This window comes from Bombyx mori, chromosome 7 (assembly GCF_030269925.1).
Source record: "Bombyx mori chromosome 7, ASM3026992v2".
Taxonomy (NCBI): domain Eukaryota; kingdom Metazoa; phylum Arthropoda; class Insecta; order Lepidoptera; family Bombycidae; genus Bombyx; species Bombyx mori.
This window is the reverse complement of record NC_085113.1, coordinates 11,378,291-11,400,072: the sequence shown is the minus strand read 5'-3', so window position 1 is coordinate 11,400,072 and position 21,782 is coordinate 11,378,291. Positions and strand designations below refer to the sequence as shown.

Sequence of the window (21,782 nt, the reverse complement as noted above, 5' to 3'; positions counted from 1 at the left end):
CAAACCGGGAGTGTTGCTATCACTGGCCCTAGCAAGAGCAGTGCTTGGCAGAATCTACAACCGGATCGGAAACGCGACCCACTGGGAAGATCCGGCGAGAAACTCAGTGGGCTGTCGAAGTGCGATACGCGACAATTATTGGAAATAAGCAGTTTGTTGAGAAAATAGCGCGTTATGTTAATCGTGGTTAGTAGCGTCAATGAACACGTAAGGTTTGTGAGCCCACTGAGTTTCTCGCCGGATCTTCTCAGTGGGTCGCGTTTCCGATCCAGTGGTAGATTCTGCGAAGCACTGCTCTTGCTAGGGTCAGTGTTAGCAACACTCCGGTTTTAGCCCCGTGAGCTCACCTACACACGTTAGGGTGACGCTGAAATAGCCTCTCAAGGCTATCAGCATAGGTAGGAAAAAAAGGCAATTTTTTTTTATTTATTTAATTAGTCATCTTTTTTTTTTCAAAACCTTATTATTGTTTCAGCTATACTGCAGCGTGCAACGTACAAGCCCGGCCACCTCACGATCCAGGGGGTCTCCACTTGCCTCTACCTCTGCATGGACACCTGTGGATTTCAGTACGCTAATGTAAGTACCATAATATTCATAAAAACATATGTAATTTCTGCCGTGAAGCAGTAATGCGTTTCAGTTTGAAGGGTGGGGCAGCCGTTGTAACTATATTTCAGACTTAGAACTTATATCTCAAGGTGGGTGACGCATTTGCGTTGTAGATGTCTATGGGCTCCAGTAACCACTTAACACCAGGTGGGCTGTGAGCTCGTCCACCCATCTAAGCAATAAAAAAATGTTTTTAAGCAAATAACAATTACTCCCTTGAAAGGGTTGTCAATAAACATTCATTAAGAATGATTTTTTATTAACAGACATTATCTTTTAAATACAATTTATAATAATTAAATTTAATAACTGACTCGGTGATGCAGCAGCTAGCTGCCTTGACTGTTGTGCTGAAGGGTCGTGGGTTCGTTTCCCACATCGGGAAAACATTGTGTGATGAACGGGGTTTTTTTGCTCTTTATTTGGGTGTTTATTATATATGTATATATTTAAATGTATATAAGTATGTCAGACTCTGGTATCTATAACACAGGGAATTCTAAATTGAGACCTATTATTATTGGTTTAATATAAGCTCAAGGAACAAATCGAAAAGTGAAGTAGACTTGCAAACCATACCGAGTTGAACCAACAGAAACTTCTGACGCGCCCGCATCACATTGTAAGAGAGCCACGAATCTTTTCCGCACTGTCTTTTATTCCTAACTATATAGCTGATCCGGCAAACTTCGTAGTGCCTCAATCGATAAATAAAAGACCTAAACTATTGTATAAAATAAACTTAAAACAACAAAAGGAATCCGTCCGACGCGACGGGGGACACATCAAAGAAAAAACAAAATTGTTATTTTTATTTAATTTCGAGCATTTAAATATTTATCTACCTTTTGAACCTTCTCTGAACACAAATAATTCAAGACCAAAATTAGCCAAATCGGTCCGGCCGTTCTCGAGTTTTAGCGAGAATTTTTTTTCTATTCTATCAGCCCATGGACGTCCACTGCTGGACATAGGCCTCCCCCAAGCCTCGCCACAAAGACCGGCCCTGCGCTGCCTGCATCCAGCGGATCCCCTCGAACCTCAATAGGTCGTCGGCCCAATATTGTATATAAATAATATAAATAAAAATTTAGCGAGAATAACGAACAGCAATTCATTTTTATATATATATAGATTATTTGTCTTTTATTCCTATTATTATTTAATCCAACAATACAGTTTGTTGGTTATTAAATCGTTCGATCGATTGAGTTTAGGTTTTTAGTACATTAAACGTAAGACCCAGTGCGGAAGTAGATTTTTAGATTTCCACACAATAGTAAATTTTTATCATCTCAATGCTCATCATCAGGCCAAAACTCATTCGTTTCTCTAATAATCACCACGTTCTAATTGCCAAGCACCATTAAAAACTGGAATTATTTCTATCGGTATTTCCCCAGGTCTTTCTTCTCCACTTCCTTGACAAAGTCCATAAACGACGGCAGGGAAACAAGGCCATAACTACTTTTGTTTTTTGAGTAGTAAAGGTGAAAATCCTTTATCGTACAATTGGCACAAGATCTACACGTTTTACTTGGAATACAAAATAAATATATACAATAAAAATAACTACCGTTCTAACTGGCACACAATACCAACCGTTATATCGTATATAAGGATTTCTTTTGAGAAAAGTGACATTTAAACCGTAATATTTAATGGTTATTTCTGTGATCGAAAAACTTATCCTAATATACGATAGGTAATTCGAATCTCCTAATTTGTGGCTAACATTTTTAAAGTGATTAGCATATGGATGATTCTTCTATATGAGTCGACTATTATCAAAGCCGGCAATGTGACTTTTGGACAATTATTGGTAAAGCAGAAAAACGAATTATTGACTTTGTATTCCATTGCCAGTCACAAAACTCTTCTGAACGACATCTTAAATAATTAACAGGTTAAGTATTAACCTTTATTTAATGCAGGTTTTGAACCGTTTTCTTTGAAGGAGACGATTATATTCAAATCAATCTGTATTGACATATCAATAATATTTTTTTGTCCAAATGCACAGATTGCCACCTTTGATAATAGACGACTCATATAATGAGATGAACATATTACGTTTTGTTGATGTTAAGATGGCCAGCGTTGACGTGTGGTCAACAGACATTTTCATTTTCGGTACTGTTTACCGTAACCATCAACAATAAGCGATTTATTATCGAGATTAGAAGCAACTGTTTTGTTTCGGGCCAGTGTCGGTACTTAAGAAATGTTTTGATGTTATTAATAGGGTTGAGGGCGAGATGATTGATCGACAAACCGGGCACCGTGTTCTGATAGCAATAGTGTAGCGAACGTGATTACTGTACTACGGGAGGTCGGTTAGATTCCTGTGCGGGTTTTTCTTGAAAAAAAAATTCGGCAATATCTTTTATACATATATTTAGCGTGGTATGGATATGTGATGCGTAGAGAGAAGATGCATGTGATATGGAAATGGTAGTGCAAGGTAGAGGGGGAAGAGGTTGACCAAACAAGACATGGATGGAGTGTGTGAATGACGATATGAGAGAGAGAGAAGTGAGTGTTGAGATGACGGCTGATAGATGAAAATGGAAGAGAAGAATTAGGTGTGCCGACCCCACCTAGTGGGATAAGGTGGAGAAAAAGAAGAAGATCTTTTATACATATATTTACTTGTCCTGACCGACTCATTCAGCAGTAGATACCCTGAGCCGTCAGGGTCATAAATTTGAAGTTGTTGGACTTGATGCCTTTTACGTAGTGAGCGCCCGAAGGATTTTTGGAAATTTCTCTCCTCTAAAAGGTATGGGAGGCTGTATAAAAGCCTTTCAATTTCGAAGGGTATGTTGAGACCTCCATTATTTATTACGTCGATGTCAAAGTCTGTTATTAACACACAAATCAAACATGAAAAAAACGATCTGCTTATTTCCTAAAGCTTAAAGTTATTTAAAATGGTAAAAAATATATAAACACTATTCATTTATGGGTTCGTGTCACTTGCACTTGCAGTCGACAGTGGGGCGTTTAAAGGTGCCGTAATAACGCGTAATAGTAATATCTAAAAACCTCCTCAAAAACGTGATTCATACTACCTTTATAACTTAGTTAACTTAAAACAATTCGTAATAAGAATCATATTTGAAGAATAAAAGAAACAAAAAAAAGGAACACGTTGAGTTTGAAAATAGAATTTGAATTTGAAAAATTATTTGTGACCGTTTGTATCGAAGTCGTCGGGCCGTTAATCGTAAGGCCGGGACACACTCGCGCCTCCGCGTAAAAGGATTTCGACGAATTAATGATTGAATTATCTGGATCACATTACTTTTGTCCTTTGGGCTGTTAGGGTTGTGTAATTTTAATTTCATATATATAAATATTTATGTCAACACAACATCGGTTTTTTTTTACGTCAGTCAATTATTTAAGGGATAAATTTTGAAGGTATGATTAGAAATATGAACTGATAGACTCGTAGCGAAGCTCATGACAAATGTTACACCAATCCGATAAGTCTCAATATCATTCAAATAGAGGTCATAATGCATATTCTATTCGATACACTTACCTTTGTTTTCATTATATTTAAACTAGACAAATATAATTTGCATAATGTCCATAGATAGTTTCCATAGCGGATAGGTACAGCTGAGTGTCAACAATAAATAAAATCGTTTTTTTTTTTTTACATAGTACAAGGTCTTATCGTATGCAGATTCGTTCGAATCTTGTGACATTTATTGCGTTGAAAACTATTGATGTGACGCTTACAAATAATTTAGAATGTTTTTGAAATTTACACGGTATATATTTATAAAAACTAACGGGAATATTAATAATTTAGTTGAGAAATCCGAGAATCAGTCGTCGTATAAGCTCTTTTAAAGATTTACTGTTGAAATAAGTTTATTATTCGGTATTGTCTAAAAAGATTTTACTCCATAAATTACTTGATTGAAAATAAAAATCATTATCCAAATTTTGAAATCGCTTTTGTCATTTATTAGTGTCATGAAAAAGGCATACGTTATGTTCACATCAAAATGAAGGGTTTCAACCCTAAAACATTCGGGGGTGCTCCCATTAGACGTTAACACACACGCCGATAAGGGCAAGCTCACACCATTAATCAGAAGTTCGTTTCATTAACGCGCGCGAACGATCGATTTGTCATCACAATGGCGTGGCGTCATTCTCGACCGTGTATTCTTGGCTTTTGATTAAACTTTTTGACGTTGCCATAGATTCGTTCCATAGACCTATATAGTAGGGACACGACATATTGTTCTATACGTACAATTGCTTATATAAATAGCACCCATTTTGAAGGCACACACATAAACATATATCTATCTCGTTCTTACTCAGCATTTTAACTCGCAGGAAAACAATATAACAGTATTTCAGTGCGTACATAAAATGAAACATGAATATACGTAAATGTCTCCGTCTCCGTCTAATGAGGCCGAAAATCCGCCATGCTTAGCGCGCCAAATGTCATTGTCACGTCAGTTCGGCCGTCTGTTTTGGGTTGTACATTATTTATTGACTTTGATATCGATTTAATATGATTGCTTATATAAATTTTCTAATTTTATCATGCTTAAAATATACAAAAATAATAATTAAAACATATTTTATAGGATCTCAAGAAGGTCGATGCCCCAAAACTATTATCTATATATATTTAAATTCATTATGGAGCCCTCATCCGAAACATAGATTATATACTTAATAATATATTTGAGTCCGAAATATCGGACACCATTTTTCGGTCGGAATCTATTCATCATGACACTAATCATAAATACCTCTTTAAAATATGTCATCAAAACAAATTTAGACATTCTGTTTAGATATTTCGGGAAAAAGGCTACCGACAAAATCTCTTCGGAACTATTTAAATAAAATAGTTTTATTCCGCAGTGAGTAAAACACTGTTGTAAATTCGTTAAATATTTATTAATTAAGTGATTTTAGAGAGGAAGTCACAAGGAATGACGTTTGTAATTTCATTAACGAATAAATGTTCTGTAGGTGTTTTTTTTATCAGGCGGTCCCTTGATAAGTTTAAAATTTGAATCACTCTCAGGTGAGAGTGATTCAAATGGTGCGGTGCACCTTCCTTGAGGTGCACTGCGGTAGTCTGTTACGGACTTTAGAGTCAGCAAAACAATTAAAATAGATTGTAATAGTCTAAGAAAAACACGTACTCAAAATACGATAACATTCAGCATGCTAGAAATGGGCTGATGGTACTGTACTATGTTTTGCGGCAAACGACAACTTTATAAAATCAGTGTAGCAAATTTTAAAAATCGTCATATCGTTTACTTGGAAAATTTGAAGCACGAACTCGTCTTAGATTTCACATAATATCTAAATCACATCATCTTTGCACATAACAATATACTTAATTCCTATTAAAGTATAAATTCTACAAATACATTCATACTCAACAATATTTAAAATAAAATAAGCCAAGAACGTTTATCGATAAAACCTACTAACATTAAAATCTTCTGGGCAGCACTAAAACCGCCATGTTTTGTGGCCAGATGACGTCACAGTGGCACGAATTTTTTGTTGACGTTTCATTTCCATAGGTTTCCTACTTCAGTGATTCGTTCGAAATGAAAAACTATTTATTTTATGTCAAATTTTGGCGCCAAATGTTTCTGTCATCGGCCATGTTTGATTAATTTACTTTGGTAATTCTTTTTTTTTGTTCAAGATTAGCAGACGGTCTCAGCACCCAACTGCTATTAAATTGCTAGAGCCTATGGGCATCACAACGTAAATGCCGTCATCCAACTTGGGACAGGAAATTGAAATCTGCTAATCTGTTATTGCTTCGTGGCTAAAGTAGGTACCATTGTGGTATCTATCCGTAAAAAGCTCTTATTTCCCTGGTTTTTTTTTACAAATTCGCACAATAGTGATTCGATTATGATAATACATTCTATTTTGTAGATTCAAAATTAAAATATAGCGTGCTTATTTTCAAATTTAAACTAGTGCTTACATCAAAGGCACTTCGTCTCTTTGATAACAAAGCGCTGAATATTTCGCTCCTTTGATGCCACAAAGACAAAAGAGAAAAGGGAACGTCTTGAATTGTTTTGAAATTCTACTATAAACTCTCAACAAAAGCGCTTTCAACATTTAAAAAAAGTTAAGTGCTGTCTAAATATTCTAAATACCTACACGATATTTGAAATTTTGACTGTTTCGTATGTAATAATTAATAACGCTGTCTACTATATTCTAAGTACACACACAATTCGTAAGTTATTGTATAAAATTCGTAGCTATTGTATTAAAGACAAGCGGCTCGCTCCGGCTCCGCTCGGGCCTTTAACAAATATTTCAGCGACATTTGACATTGTTTTATATTTTTAAATAAAAGAACACTTATTGCGACATAGCTATAATAGTTAGACATAAATGCTGTAGCGACACTTTTTGTAAATAACAATGTGTTCTACAAAGTCGTAGTACCTATATTATCATCAATAGTTTTCGCAGGGCATGCGATATAAAGAATATTTTAGGTAATTTTTTTACACCTTGGGTTACATTATTGGAGTTTTAGTACAGATCCCTAATTTTTTTCAAAAAAGATTGTAGCCTATGTCACTCAGGAATACTGTAGCTTCCAAACAGTGAAGGAATTTTTCAAATCGGTTCAGTAGTTTCGGAGCCTATTCAATACAAACAAACAAACAAATCTTTCCTCTTTATAATATTAGTATAGACAAGAAGTGAAAAATACTTTATTATTTGATATTGTGTAAAACATATTTTAATTTATAACAAAATCGAAATAATAAAGTGTTAAGCTAAGTAAAAAAAGACAATTAAATTAAACTTGACTCGTTGTAGGGCCTCTTGTGAGTCCGCACGGGTAGGTACCACCACCCAACCTATTTCTAGTAATGCGTTTCGGTTTGAAGGGTGGGGCAGCCGTTGTAACTACACTGAGGCCTTAGAACTTATGTCTCAAGCTCGTCCACCCATCTAAGCAATAAAGAAGATTAAAAACAAGTTATCGAATCTTAAAAAGTACTTATTTTATGAAAGCTTCCGAATAACCGTTGGAATCTGGTTTTCGTGCTCAAAACAATCCGGGCACAGATTGCGTCCAGTGAAGTTAGAAATCATCCATCACTAAAATAATCTGTGCGTCAGGACTTCCTCTTAAAAATATCAACTTTTCAAACGACTGGATTCTTTAAGGTTACAGGTCACATTGAGTGCATTTCTGTTTTTTTCTAGTTCGCTTTAGGTAATTTCTTAAATGCTGTTCAGTTATCTTAGTCGCAATTGCGTATATTTAGAAAAGCCGTAACAGTTAATTTTCAGTCCTATTTATCTATATAAATATACATATTTGAAAATAATAATATATAATAATATTCCAAAAAGCAAACCCGCTGTATATAGAATGAGAGGTTGAATCTAAAAACAATAACTACACCCTGTTTTTTCTATAAACAGATTATCCCCAAAATTACCGCGAAAACACATAATATTAGACATGTTTTCTTTAGTTGAAAACCTTAAAAATTACGTTCCTAACCTACACACAAACACATGCGTATTTAAAACCATAAAACTACAGATAGAAAATCAACATTATAATTACAAGTGCAATAAAAACTATAACCATGTTTACGATTGTAAATATAATCGTGGCATTTAGCGGAAACATTACTTTTATTATCTAAATGTATCGCCATCTTTAATTTACCGGTGGACCGTGGGAGCCGCCCCAATCATTATGGATTAAGCGACGCTTGTCTCTGAGTATTTCCTTCTCTACGCCCTGGCGCTTCGTGTATTTAGTTAATGCATTTATTTTTTTTGTTAATATAGCAACACTGGACTTGACATTAGGTTGGGTAATATTTAACTAGGATAATTACTATGTTTAAAATGGTTGTAATTTCACAGCGATCTGATATGTTATCTGATGTATAATAATATATGATATACAGTCCCACATAGCTAAGACGATGGGTTCGGTCGTGTAATAAGATAATGACGCGTGATAAGTTTGACGGGATGCGTTGACGTCATCGATGACGTCACAACGCGAACACCGCCGTCAGCTGCTAACGCAGAAATATTTCGCGGCAGAAATGCACAAAGCAGGGGTACCTACTCATGCTGGCTTCTAACCTGAATTGCAACATGCTGTGGTCTCCTGCGTTTGTAGTCGCAATCATAGCCTCTTCTATCTTCATTTAATACTCTCTAATACAAAATGTTCTCTTGTTTCATACTGAGGAACCTTTTCTTTGCCTACGTATGCTGATAGCCTTGAGAGGCTATTTCAGCGTGACCTTAACTAGTAGATGAGCTCACGGGGCTCAAACCTGACGACGCTGCTAACACGAACCCTAGCAAGAGCCGTGCTTCGCAGAATCTACCACCGGATCGGAAACGCGGCTCACTGAGAAGATCCGGCGAGAAACTCAGTGGGCTGTGTCTGTGGGTTAATTTACAATGACCGGTGCTTTAGATATCTAAAAGCATCATTAGTGGATCGGAAGGATCCGAAATGATGTGCTTTGGGCGTTGTCGACTGCTTTCCATTCTGTCCGCACGATCGGGAATGGAGGATCTGAGGAACCCTTTGCCCTTCAATGAATACTAAAATAATTTTGAATTTCAATGCTTCAAAGCTGATAGAAGGATTCATATATTAAGCTAAATCTGAAATTCCCTTGTCGTCACCACCTCAAACAAAACGGAACTACAGTGGAACGGGTTCGAGCATATCTGCCTTAAATCAACGCCGTTAAAGACTAGATTGGCCTACACATTTTAAACGTGCGTCCGTAAAATTAGCCACACAAGAAACTTAGCCAGTATGTAAGATCTCTTACATGTAGAATACCTTTGCAATATCCTGTTCTATATAAACTGGACTGTGGGGTTTCATACATATTTTTTTTATTGTGAGGAGGAAATCACCGGACTTCCGCCCTCCACTGGGGATGGAGGGCAGAGCATGTCGGAGTTGAACCGACTAAAACCTCCTGTCGCTCAACAACCAGCATCCAAACCTCGCATGAGACAGAACTCATGAAAAGGCAAAGGGGGGAAAGTGAAGCGTTTAGTGCGGAGCACATCTCTCCCATCACCCTCCCCCTCGGGACGCCGGACTGGCGGTTGTCGGCGCCACGACCACCAGTCCTCTCGGTCGGCAGGCTATCCGAAGCCCGCCTAGGGTTTCATACATGAGACAAACAAAGAGACACATATTGGTAAAAATTAAAGAGCACACGGCGAAAATCAAGAAGAACAGAGCAAAATCAAATTTAAGCTTAACTGGATTCTGGTCTGATTAGTTTGAGACGGTACGGAAATATTTCGACAATTACCACATCTATTAGCAGCGTGTGTTCAGGGCTGGCAGTATGAATGTTAGCGATGTACTTAACTTACTTGTCTTGTCTTATGTAACTGCACTTGTCTTACTTAAGCAAGATTGCTCCTCTCAAAAACCTGATCATCTGTATACTGATTTCAACTCTTCAAAACATTTTCACTTCATTCAAGACACTAAACCGTAATCTGATCTGTTTGCGATTGATATTTTTAATGAGTAATTAAACGTCTGATATATCTACAAACGTAAATCCCTAATTACTTGTAGAATATTTAGAAGTAGTGACATCATTGGCACTGAATAGCGTATTAGGGCATTTCAAAATCGCATCACTAAAAGACAACGAAAAGCCTTTTGTTAGCCTACACTAAAATACATATTTGGAGACGTTTATTAGGGGTTTTAATTCTTATAAACAAAACAATTTCAATCGCTTAAGCGATCGTCATATCTTGATTACCAACAACAGAAAGAAAAAAAAAAATAGAAGGCGGAGCGGTGTACGTTTTGCTTTTCCCAAAACGTTTTGAGGTTTGAATTGAGGTCCCTTCCAGTGTAACCTTTTTTTTTTATTGCCCTTATAGGCAGACGAGCATATGGCCCACCTCATGGTGAGTGGTTACCCTCGCCCATGGACTTCAGCAATGCCAGGGGCAGAGCCAAGCCGCTGCCTACCGCTTAATACTCTCCATAAGCCTCGTTTGAAGAAGGACATGTCATAGCGCTCGGGAGCACCGTGGAGGGGAGCTCATTCCATAGCTGGATGGTACGTGGCCAAAAATACCTCTGGAAACGCACTGTGGATGATCGCAGTGGCTCCAAGTAGTACAGATGAACTCTACTCCGGTGGTGGGCGGTGCGATGGTAAAAACGAGATGAAGGTATCATCTCAAACAATTCCTCAGAGCATTCTCCATGGAACATGCGGTACAACATACAGAGGGAACCGAAGTCCCTCCGCATACCCAGAGGTTCCAAACGGTCCGTGACAATGGGATTATCGACAATCCGACAACAATAACCTTGGTGATATGAATTGGCCTTCACCAAATAAGGCTTGGTAAGCGTCAGTGTTGCTGTGGTCATGGTCATCGATGAACATCAACCAACAAACAATAAACAGGATCCATAGTAATCGGTGTCGTTCGATTTAAGCAATCGAACCTCTCGCAGGGACATAAAACAAACGATTTATATACCCTATTATCTTGACAATAGGATGCCACTTTGACAACAATAGGATTTTTAAATGGAATAAACCGATAATGGACGAATAGGATTAATAATGTGGATTTTAAATACGGCAACACCCGGTACTCGGGGCTAATAGAGCGCGGCCGTGTTTGATATTTTAAATTGGAACACGAATAAATTCCGATTTCATATTATTAAGTTGGTTTGACATTTGTGGGTTTATTAGCTTTCTACATACCGTGTACAACGTTAAAATCCCATTGCAATTTGTGGATCATAAACTTGTTGTAAGTTTTACGTTGTCAATTTATCGAAGAAAAAAAAACTAATTAATAATTATGTCAATTCAGTTTTGTGTAATCTCTAAAACATTTTAATTAAAATCGATTAATGTTACATTAGGCGTAACAACTATAGAATTCGATAAATCGAATTCCGTATGTGTTCAGCTCTAAATCTATGATTGAGACAGAGGGCACCTGTACCTACTGCCTAATGATTTTTTGCCCACAAAAGGCTATAGAAGATTCCACGGGCCAAAGGGTTATGACGCGCGCTCCCGGGGCGCTTAAAGTGTTGCCACAACAAAAAAAGACGCTCGAAAGACGCGAAAAAAAGTGTTAAACGTGACAAGAAAACACATAAATTACACAAAAATAAATGTTTGTTATTGTATTTTACATATTATTTATTATTGTTTATCCGAGTTTATGTTTTAATATGACGCTTTTTATTAATCTTCTCCATTTGTTCGGGGGTGCTTGTAATTTATGGTTATATCATATAGGGGTGCGCCGCTTGTTACAGACACTACGAAATAAAGCCACCTGAGATTGTATTATATGAATCATAAATTTTAACATTTTTTTTATTATTATTTACTTACAAATTGTATAGCTTTTCTAATCAAAAGCTTTTGTACGGCCTATGATGAGCCCGTATGGATAGCTGACGATTCTTCTGGTGTTAAGTGTATTAGTTTAGTAGCCCGTAATAGTGGTATTGTAGCAGGCGACGTCCGGAGTCCGACGATTTGAAGCCGTTTGTGAAGTTTGAAGTCGTCCTGGCCTCATGGATAAGAAGTCCGGAGCATTCGTATTTAGCGATGCACCGCTGTTCAAATCTCGCAGGCGGGTACCAATTTTTCTAATGAAATACGTACTTAACAAATGTTCACGATTGACTTCCACGGTGAAGAAATATCATCGTGTAGTTAAAATCAAACCCGCGAAATTATAATTTGCGTAATTACTGGTGGTAGGAGCTCTTGTGAGTCCGCACGGGTAGGTACCACCACCCAGCCTATTTCTGCCGTGGAGCAGTAATTCGTTTCGGTTTGAAAGGTGGGGCAGCCGTTGTAACTATACTGAGACACTTAACACCAGGCGGGCTATGAGCTCGTCTACCCATCTATGCAATAAATAAAAACTCAATTGAATTGCATGACATATACGTATATACTAAAACTATTACTTACTAGTGGACCCGGCGAACTTTGTTCCGCCACACGGTTTGTTTCAAACACATCAACCGGTCAACTTCAAAATTCTACTTTAATTAACCATAGAATATATTATGTTTAGCTGTCAGTTGCGTTTTTTTATTCCATATCAGTTGCGTTTTGTTATACCACGTTTTATGTCACTTCCCATGGAAACGTGATAAAAAGTATCCTATGTCCTTCTCCTGGTTCTAAGCTAACTCCTCACCAATTTTCAGCCAAATCAGTTCAGCCGTTCTTGAGTTATAAATAGTGTAACTAACACGACTTTCTTTTATATATATATATATATATAGATTTATACATCCTTACGTGTTAGTTGAAGTTTAGTTCGCGCTATTTATTATTTTAAACACTACCGATATTATATTTTTTTAGTTATCTTAAGCTAGCGGTCCTGTTGAAGTATTATGGTGGTAACAGCAATGGCATTGATGCTTTGACCTACCTGTTCAAAGTGATTGCCGACCGCTCGGATAACCGCTAAACATCCGATCAACACCCTATAATAACGCTATTTAAAAAAAAACGAATCATGTAAAATATTTGGACTGACATTCTCTTATACAGGGTCCTTGGTCATTACCAAAGACAGATACCGAACACCCTTTTCATCGTATTTCTTTAGCCTTTACTTTACTGCCTGTGTGCAATTGGAGCTGCATATCCTAACATCATGCTATATAAGTATTTCATATAAATTTTAAGACGTATCTAAATTAACACATAAAAATATTATTAAAAAAAAAACTCTATAATCTTATCTATATATTAATACGTGAAGCAAAAACTTTGTATCCCTTTTTACGAAAATTGCGCGGGCGGCGGAGCATGAAATTTTCCAAACTTATAGAGAATATAGAGAAGAAGTGCACAATGCTAATATTTTTTTTAAATAATGCACAAAAGACACATTAAATCAATAAAGAAAACATTACACACACTACATACCATGTATTTGACGCACACACGCATGCGTGTATACTATTTATTATCAAACTTTTGTTCTTGACGTCTGCTGTCAAATTGAGAATAGACTTATATTGTTTGTCTGTGTTAATATTTTTTATAGTGTAGTCTTGGCGAAATTTGTGATTATAGAAGTATAAAATACAATCATAATAGTGTACAAACTTACAATCCCAATTAGTTATAGTCGAATTTCGACTACTGCGGGACCTCTAGTGTAGAATAAATACACAACTTAATTATCACCTAAGGAGAGAACATAGAACAGATTAAAAAAAACATACCTACATAAAACACGTAAATGATTCCCTGTGTAATATCGAAGGGATAAAATTTAACGACTCTCTCTCTCTCTCTCCCCCTAGATTATGAGATTACAAAGTCAATATAAATTTTATAATGATTCATATAATGATATCGATTTTATTTTTTTAGGTTTTTTTTTTAATATTCGTATCGCTCGATCGATTAGTTAAAGGAATAGAGACGGCTTAGTTTTTAAATAGCAACTTATTATAAAATGTAATAAGTCGTATTATGTATGTTTGGTTTTTTGGATACATGGCGTTATTATGTTTTAATGAAGAGTTATTACTTGTCGGAAACAAGATTTTGTTTGTAAATTTTTGAGCCTGCTCAACGGTTTTAATTTGTTAATCTATCTATTTATCTATTTATCTGTATATATAAAAATATATCTATTTTAAATTATAAAAATGTATTGCTGTTCGTTAGTCTCGCTAAAACTCTGGCCGAACGGCTGCACCGATTTGGCTAATTTTGGTCTTAAATTGTTTGTGGAAGTCCAGAGAAGGTTTAAAACGTAGATAAATATGAAAATGCTTGGAATTAAATACAAAATAACAATTTTCTTTTGTTTTCTTTTGTTTGTTTAAAGTTTATTTTACACTAAAGCTTAGGTCTTTTATTTGTCGATTGAGGCACAACGAAGTCTGCCGGGTCAGCTAGTTTTTAATAAAAATCGATTTTTTTGATGTCACAATAAAAATAAATTAATTCTCTTTTTTTTCCCCTACCTAATCGTTGGTAACCCAAGGGGCTATTCTAACTACGTTCAGACGGATAGGTGAGCTCACGGGCTCAACCTCAGAGAATTGCTAACACTAGCCCTAGCAAGAGCAGTGCTCGCAGAATCTACCGCCGGATCGGAAACGCGACCCACTGAGAAGATCCGGCGAGAAACTCGGTGACTTAACGATCATTGTTTCATTTTCATTAGTAATTATTTCAATCAGCAATTTTCAATGAAAAATTGTACTGCAAAAATATTAACAGGATACTTGTTTATTACTCGAACAATAAGGTAAAATTTTAATTACAACTAGAATTAGAATTCTTCACTGGTGGTAGGACCTCTTGTGAGTCCGCATGGGTAGGTACCACCGCCCTGCCTATTTATGCCGTGAAGCAGTAACGCGTTTCGGTTTGAAGGGTGGGGCAGTCGGTGTAACTATACTGAGACCTTGGAACTAATATCTCAAGGTGGGTGGCGACATTTACGTTATAGATGTCTATGGGTTCCAGTAACCACATAACACTAGGGGGCTGTGATAGCTCGTTCATCCATCAACGCAATAATTTTTTTTAAATAAAAATAGAATGAAGACCTACCCTATATCATTAAGTAGTCTCTCAGGTTTATAAATGAAACCAAAGTAAGCTAACCTAATACTGTAGCTATTAAACAACCATAAACAGCGCGCCACGGCGACAATCACATCCTATCCGATCATAAACATTTTATCTCTTCATTCCCTTTTTATATCTTTTGTTTTAAAAGAGAATAAAAGTTTTTTTTGTTTTTTGTTTTGTATCGTTAAGATATAAAATATGAGACGCGCCATATTTCTGCAGTGGCCATTTTGAATTTGTTTGATTTTTTTTTAGTATACTCAAGTAGTACCAGTAGTAGTTTTATTTTTCCAAATGGAAAGGCAAAGGTATCATACCATACAGCCCAACCATTTTTTTTTCTTTTTGTGTAATATGATACTATGAAATGAAATGAAGTTGATTAATATGAAACATTGCATGAAATGAAATGTGATGAGATGATATAATATGGGATATTTTTATGGAAAATGACAATATGAATTGAAATGAAATGAAGATCATTAATTTGAGATATTAATCAACTGGGATGAAATTCAATGAAATGAGATCAGTTGATATGGGATGAAATATAATCTCAGTAAAACGGTGGTCATTTACTGAGACTTTTTCAGTGGACTTTTTGGAGGATCCCGAGAAGTTACGCTCAGCGGCTTTGTTTCATTTTCCCGCATTTGTACACTTTCACAGATATTAAACAGTTAAAACAGTTAATAAACCACCGTTATTACACATTTAAACCTGAAGAAACACTAAATAGACAAAATAAAACAAATTACACAACTTCACTCCTCGTGTTCCCGCCAAAAAGTCCTAGTATACTTAATTCATTTTAATTTAGACTTTCCTCTTTTTTTTAATACCGTAGTGAACACAGGATATTTGAGTGATACTTAAATTTGACAGATGACCTTTTCTATGCAAGTTTGTATATATACAAGCTCTGAACAACAAATCCATGTACCCCCCCCCCCCCCCTCCCCCGATGACATTTTCAATACAAATTTGTATATGTACAAGCTCTGAACAACAAATCCAGGTCTCCCTCCTGGCTGAGCCCGTGCTCGCCCACCTGCACTAGTGAAACTGAAAGGGCTTCCAGGATATCAGTAATCCTTCGTTCAACATTTTTTTTATTAGGACCGCCGGTCCGGTCTATCAAGCAATATAACGGTGGAAGATCTTGTCTTTTTCATCGTCTCTTAAACGTCCTAGTTTTAAGAGGTTACTAGGTCCTCAATACATGGATGCTGATCTGGAGACATCAGACCCTTCTAATCAGAATGTATGCCTCTTTCGATGGCAAAATAGGCAAGACGGAGATATCTATCCCGGTGGTCTCACAACACGCCCCACCATCCATATGTTTTTTTCTTTTCTGCCAAAAACCTCTTAAATAGATAGATCGACAATAGATACAAAGGCTAACCGTCTAGACATCAAACAAAAACCATTGTTTGAAGTTCTCACAACAACGTATAATTATTAAGTCTACATTATCTAATTATACGTTTGCCAAATTAATGTTTTCATTTTATTTATTCTGGCAATAAAATCGTTTAAATGTCAGTGCGTGTTACAACTAACTATTAATTCGGTTTGTCTGTAGTTAATGTTAACCTTTTAAACATTAACCTTTCATTATTCTTCCTTATCGCGGAATAAACAAATTTAAACTCAATGAAAAAAATAACGATTTAACTTATATTAGAAGACTGGCCGTTTGAATCTTAACCGTCACTAATGTCATTAACAGTGCTAATAATACACGTCAGGCTACCTTTTTTATTTATTGCTTAGATGGGTGGACGAGCTCACAGCCCACCTGGTGTTAAGTGGTTACTGGAGCCCATAAACATCTACAACGTAAATGCGCCACCCACCTCGAGATATAAGTTCTAAGGTCTCAAGTATAGTTACAACGGCTGCCCCACCCTTCAAACCGAAACGCATTACTGCTTCACGGCTGAAATAGGCAGGGAGGTGGTACCCACCCGTGCGGACTCACAAGAGGTCCTACCACCAGGCTAGTCTATGATTTACATTAAACGTTTGGGCATGAGAATATCGGCGCGCACCCAATTTGCTTATCGCCATGAAGAATGGTACCTCGTAACGATACAGCATTGGGAGTTATCATTAGAATTTGCTTTCGAAATTGTTTCAAAAGATTTAGTTGATTCTTCGGTAAAACCACGGTAATCATAAACATGAGATTATGTTGTAAAAGTAGTTTTAATAATATGTAGGAATCGCGGAAACCAAATAAAAAAGAAAAAAAATTACTAAAATTACATTACATTTACATTAAATACGTCACATTACATTCAAAGCCGGCTTAAGTAATACTAAACTTATAAGTTTATTGCAGTATAAGTTAAGGTAGTTTTGAATATTTCTTTGTATCTTTTATGACATCAATTTTAATTTTATTCGCAACTTATTGTTATTTTATATAATATATTCTATGTGAAATATTATTTTTAATGAATGTACGAGTAACATAGATGTAATATCTATATATATATAAATGAGTTGCTGTTCGTTAGTCTCGCTAAAACTCGAGAGCGGCTGGACCGATTTGGCTAATTTTGGTCTTGAATTATTTGTGGAAGTCCAGAGAAGGTTTAAAAGGTAGATAAATATGAAAATGCTAGGGATTAAATAAAAATAACAATTTTGTTCTTCCTTTGATGTGTCCCCCGTCGGACGGATTCCTTTTGTTTGTTTTAAATTTATTTTTTACAAAGTTTAGGTCTTTTATTTATCGATTGAGGCACTACGAAGTCTGCCGGATCAGCTAGTCTGAAATAAATAAATACCAAATCAACCGAAAGCCCAAACGGTGAACGATTTAGACGATAATAATTTAACAATTTCGGAATCGACAGAACTTAGATTAATGTTAATTTTGTCCCTTAATTGGACGCGTTGTGGTTGGCCATTTCGAGCGCCGACACAAAAGCGCCGATGTCGAATAAATTGACACTAGATTCGCAGACGACAGATGTAACAGGCCACAAATATTAAAGATTTTAGTGGACAGGCACGGACTAAGTTATGGGAGGTTTTTTACGGGTGGTAGTAGGACCTCTTGTGAGTCCGCACGGGTAGGTACTGTTACATATGCCCCTCAATAATAACGTAATAAATAATAATGCCGACTACGGCATTCTTATATGCATTGTCTCTATATAAAGACGATATATTGCTAAAGCGCGGCAGAACAGATTTGGCTTGAGTAGCGGAAACACACATCATTTGTACTACTTCTTTAATAAAATAAACTCCGTGCCAGTCACCGTGTCCTTTTTTAAAAAGAGCTCCTCGACCCACCCCGTAACAGTACCACCGTCCTGCCTATTTCTGCCGTGAAGCAGTAATGCGTTTCGATTTGAAGGGTGGGGCAGCCGTGGTAACTATACTGAGACCTTACAACTTATATCTCAAGACGGGTGGCGTATTTACGTTGTAGATGTCTATGAGCGCGAGTAACCACTTAACACCAAGTGGACTGCGAGCTCGTACAGCCATCTAAGCAATAAAAAAAAGAAGGTAAAAATATAATTAATAGCACTTTTTATCACGTTGACGGAATACGAACGTTAAGTAAGTGTTTCCGGGGTTAATTTGTCATGATTAACATGAGGTTTAAATATAAAAATCCATATAATAATCAACAATGTTTTTGCAGAATTACCTCAAATCCGTTTAGTATTTTTTGCATGATATAATTACAAACAACTATATAGAATTATTTTTTTTGTTTTTATTTGCCTTTCCAGGCACACGAGCATACGGCTCAACTGTTGGTGAGTAACTACCGTTGCTCAGCAATGCCAAATCTAAATAATATTATATGCCATACCCTTTTTTGGAAGCGAGGGGGTTTGCAAATTTTATTCTCAGGTCTTTTGTCTAAATATGGCTCTGTTTAATTCCACCTATTAGGAATCTTTGATGGATCCCATAAAGAATACCAAGAAACGTGATATGTCGGTATCATCAATCTCTTTATCTATTCCGATCTATAGTTTCTTGGAAATTAACTAATTCATTAGGTTACTTTACAATGTTGCTAAATTTTGGCTGAAGTTGGATGTAGCACGAATCGATCTTTTATACAAAAAGTTAACTAACGCAGATATGCACAACAATAGTATTTAAATTTAATATTAGGTAAAAAAGACAAGGACTCGAGATTATTATTTCTATGATAAACTCCTTTAAGATAAGCCCCCTATCCTTTGCCTATCTGGCAGGACGAAGTCAAGATACCACGACGCTACTGTCAGATAGGTAGGCAAAAAGAAAACACTTTAGCGAAATCAAATGTTTAAAATCGGTCTTCTTCACATACCAAGTAGCAGCAGCATATGATTTTTTTTTATAATTGAAAGATTACTGGTGGCCCGGAGGCCTTTCCAGTTTCACCAGGACAGGTGGGCGAGCAGAGGCCTCCGCAGGAGACCTAACAACTCAAGAGCGGCTGCTTCGCGAATGAATCTACTATCGAATCGGAATCGCGACCCGCTGAGAAGATCCGTCGAGAAACTCAGCGGGCTGATGCATGGGTTAAGTTGCACGTCGACCTCTTTGTCAACATATGATGTCAATGGGCCACTAACACAAGCGCCGTGAGATCGTCTACGCACTCAAGCTATTGAATAAAATCTACGTGGCGCGTATTTCAACCGAATAATTGCGATAGCTGTGTCGTGTTTAACACAGAACACAAAAAGTGTAAGGCGTCTTTCAAACGTCAAACTTAGACAACATGGCCGCAGATTCGTGATCGAAATAAATTAGTAGGTACGTGTTCCGTAAAAACAAATGGACCATTTAAAAACTCTAAAGGGATAATATTCAAAGTAAAAGTTAATTTAGAAATGTACAATAATTTACTTACATCGGGAGTTATTTACAATGCAATAAATATGTCAATTAGGAAAGACTAGATCCGCGCGATTTATGTTGTACAGAGTAGCATAATGTCGCGGGTTTCACTCGATAACTGTGGTTGCCGGTAAGATATTTTAGTCTATGGTTTTAGAGTTTTTAAAATTTGTAGCGTCTATTCTAATTTATACTCTATTTATACTTTTTTTTTGGTCGATCAAACTTATTCGATGTTGCATGCAGCGTTTCCTAAAACCATAGAGCATGAATGTAGCCACACGTTTTTGAACTCGCGGGTTGAAATTGCAATTCCATGACCGACCACTTTACCCGTTAGCCAGAATTTATAATGACAGAAATATGAGTTATTAACCGTTTTTTTAAATTAGGGGGCTATCAAAAACGGAACTCTGTTTGGTGTTTGGGTGAACTGATTTTGAAAATTATATTGTATTTTATTTGGAAGCTGATGCTTCTCATGTAGTCCCAATTAAATTTTTACCAAGATTTGACTAGTTGATTTGGAGTTATTCTTAATAATTAATAATATTCAATTGATATCATTTTGCCTTGTTAGAGTCGATTTTCTTTTTTAATTTGTTTTTTCTTCTTCTTTTTTACTGGTGGTAGGACCTCTTGGACTCACAAGGGTAGGTACCACCACCTTGCCTATTTTTGCCGTGAAGCAGTAATGCGTTTCGGTTTGAAGAGCGGGGCAGCCGTTGTAACCATACTGAGACCGTAGAACTTATATCTCAAGGTGGGTGGCGCATTTACGTTGTAGATATCTATGGGCTCCAGTAGCCACTGAGCACCAGGTGGGCTGTGAGCTCGTCCACCCATCTAAGTAATAAATAAAAAAAAGCTAATAAAAGCGTATTAAAAACACCTATTCACAATGCACAGCGTGCCTCGCGGGCTTTTCGATTAAAAACATATCGATTTGATTGATTTCACATCGTACTCTATAGATATTTCGCTGCACAAAAACAAAAGTCACCAAATAACGAACCAACGCTCTCGGCATTAAACTTTAATGCATTTCTCTTGTCGAGGAAGTACGGAAGCTGAATAAACTGGTACCGGCCTATGTCCGTGTCGGGTACATGTTTATGCGGGGTGATAAATGTACCGACTCCATTATCGTAGGGCCGTGGGTGTCTGGTGCAGTCAGAACGTAGCGACGATACGCTCAATGAACACATTTAAAAAAGCAAAAGTCTGCGAAGTCGTCGCGGCCTAAGGGATAAGACGTTCGGTGCATTCGTATTAGCGATGTAACGGTGTTCGAATCCCGCTGGCGGATACGAATTTTTCTAATGTAATACGTACTTAACCAATGTTCACGATTGACTCCCACGGTGAAGCAATAACGTCGTGTAATAATAATCAAACCCGCAAAGTTATAATTTGCGTAGTTACTGGTGGTAGGCCCTCTTGTGAGTCCGCGCGGGTAGGTACCACAGCCCTGCCTATTTCCGCCGTGAAGCAGTAATGCGTTTCGGTTTGAAAGGTGGGGCAGCCCTTATAACTATACTGAGACCTTAGAACTTATATCTCAAGATAGGTGGCGGCATTTATGTTGTAGATTTC

At 36.8% G+C, this 21,782-nt stretch overlaps 1 protein-coding gene and 2 long non-coding RNA genes across 7 annotated transcripts in view; 1 reads left to right on the top strand and 2 right to left on the bottom strand.

The window, feature by feature from the left end:
• Positions 1–21,782, top strand: part of LOC105841828 (fibroblast growth factor 16) — a 304,854-nt gene that overhangs the window by 270,209 nt on the left and 12,863 nt on the right. For all 3 annotated transcript variants that reach the window (XM_038011895.2, XM_038011896.2, XM_038011897.2), the window contains one exon: positions 476–579. In XM_038011895.2, the coding sequence (XP_037867823.1) occupies positions 476–579 (104 nt within the window). The remainder of the gene's footprint in view (positions 1–475; positions 580–21,782) is intronic.
• The window catches only part of LOC134199175 (uncharacterized), a 45,895-nt gene continuing 24,528 nt past the window's right edge, over positions 416–21,782 (bottom strand). For all 3 annotated transcript variants that reach the window (XR_009973548.1, XR_009973546.1, XR_009973547.1), the window contains one exon: positions 416–557. This is a non-coding gene — a long non-coding RNA (uncharacterized LOC134199175). The remainder of the gene's footprint in view (positions 558–21,782) is intronic.
• LOC134199176 (uncharacterized) lies at positions 17,507–20,264 on the bottom strand. The gene is made up of 2 exons (XR_009973549.1): positions 20,200–20,264; positions 17,507–18,095 (listed from the first exon to the last, which is right to left on the bottom strand). It is a non-coding gene; the product is annotated as an uncharacterized LOC134199176 (long non-coding RNA).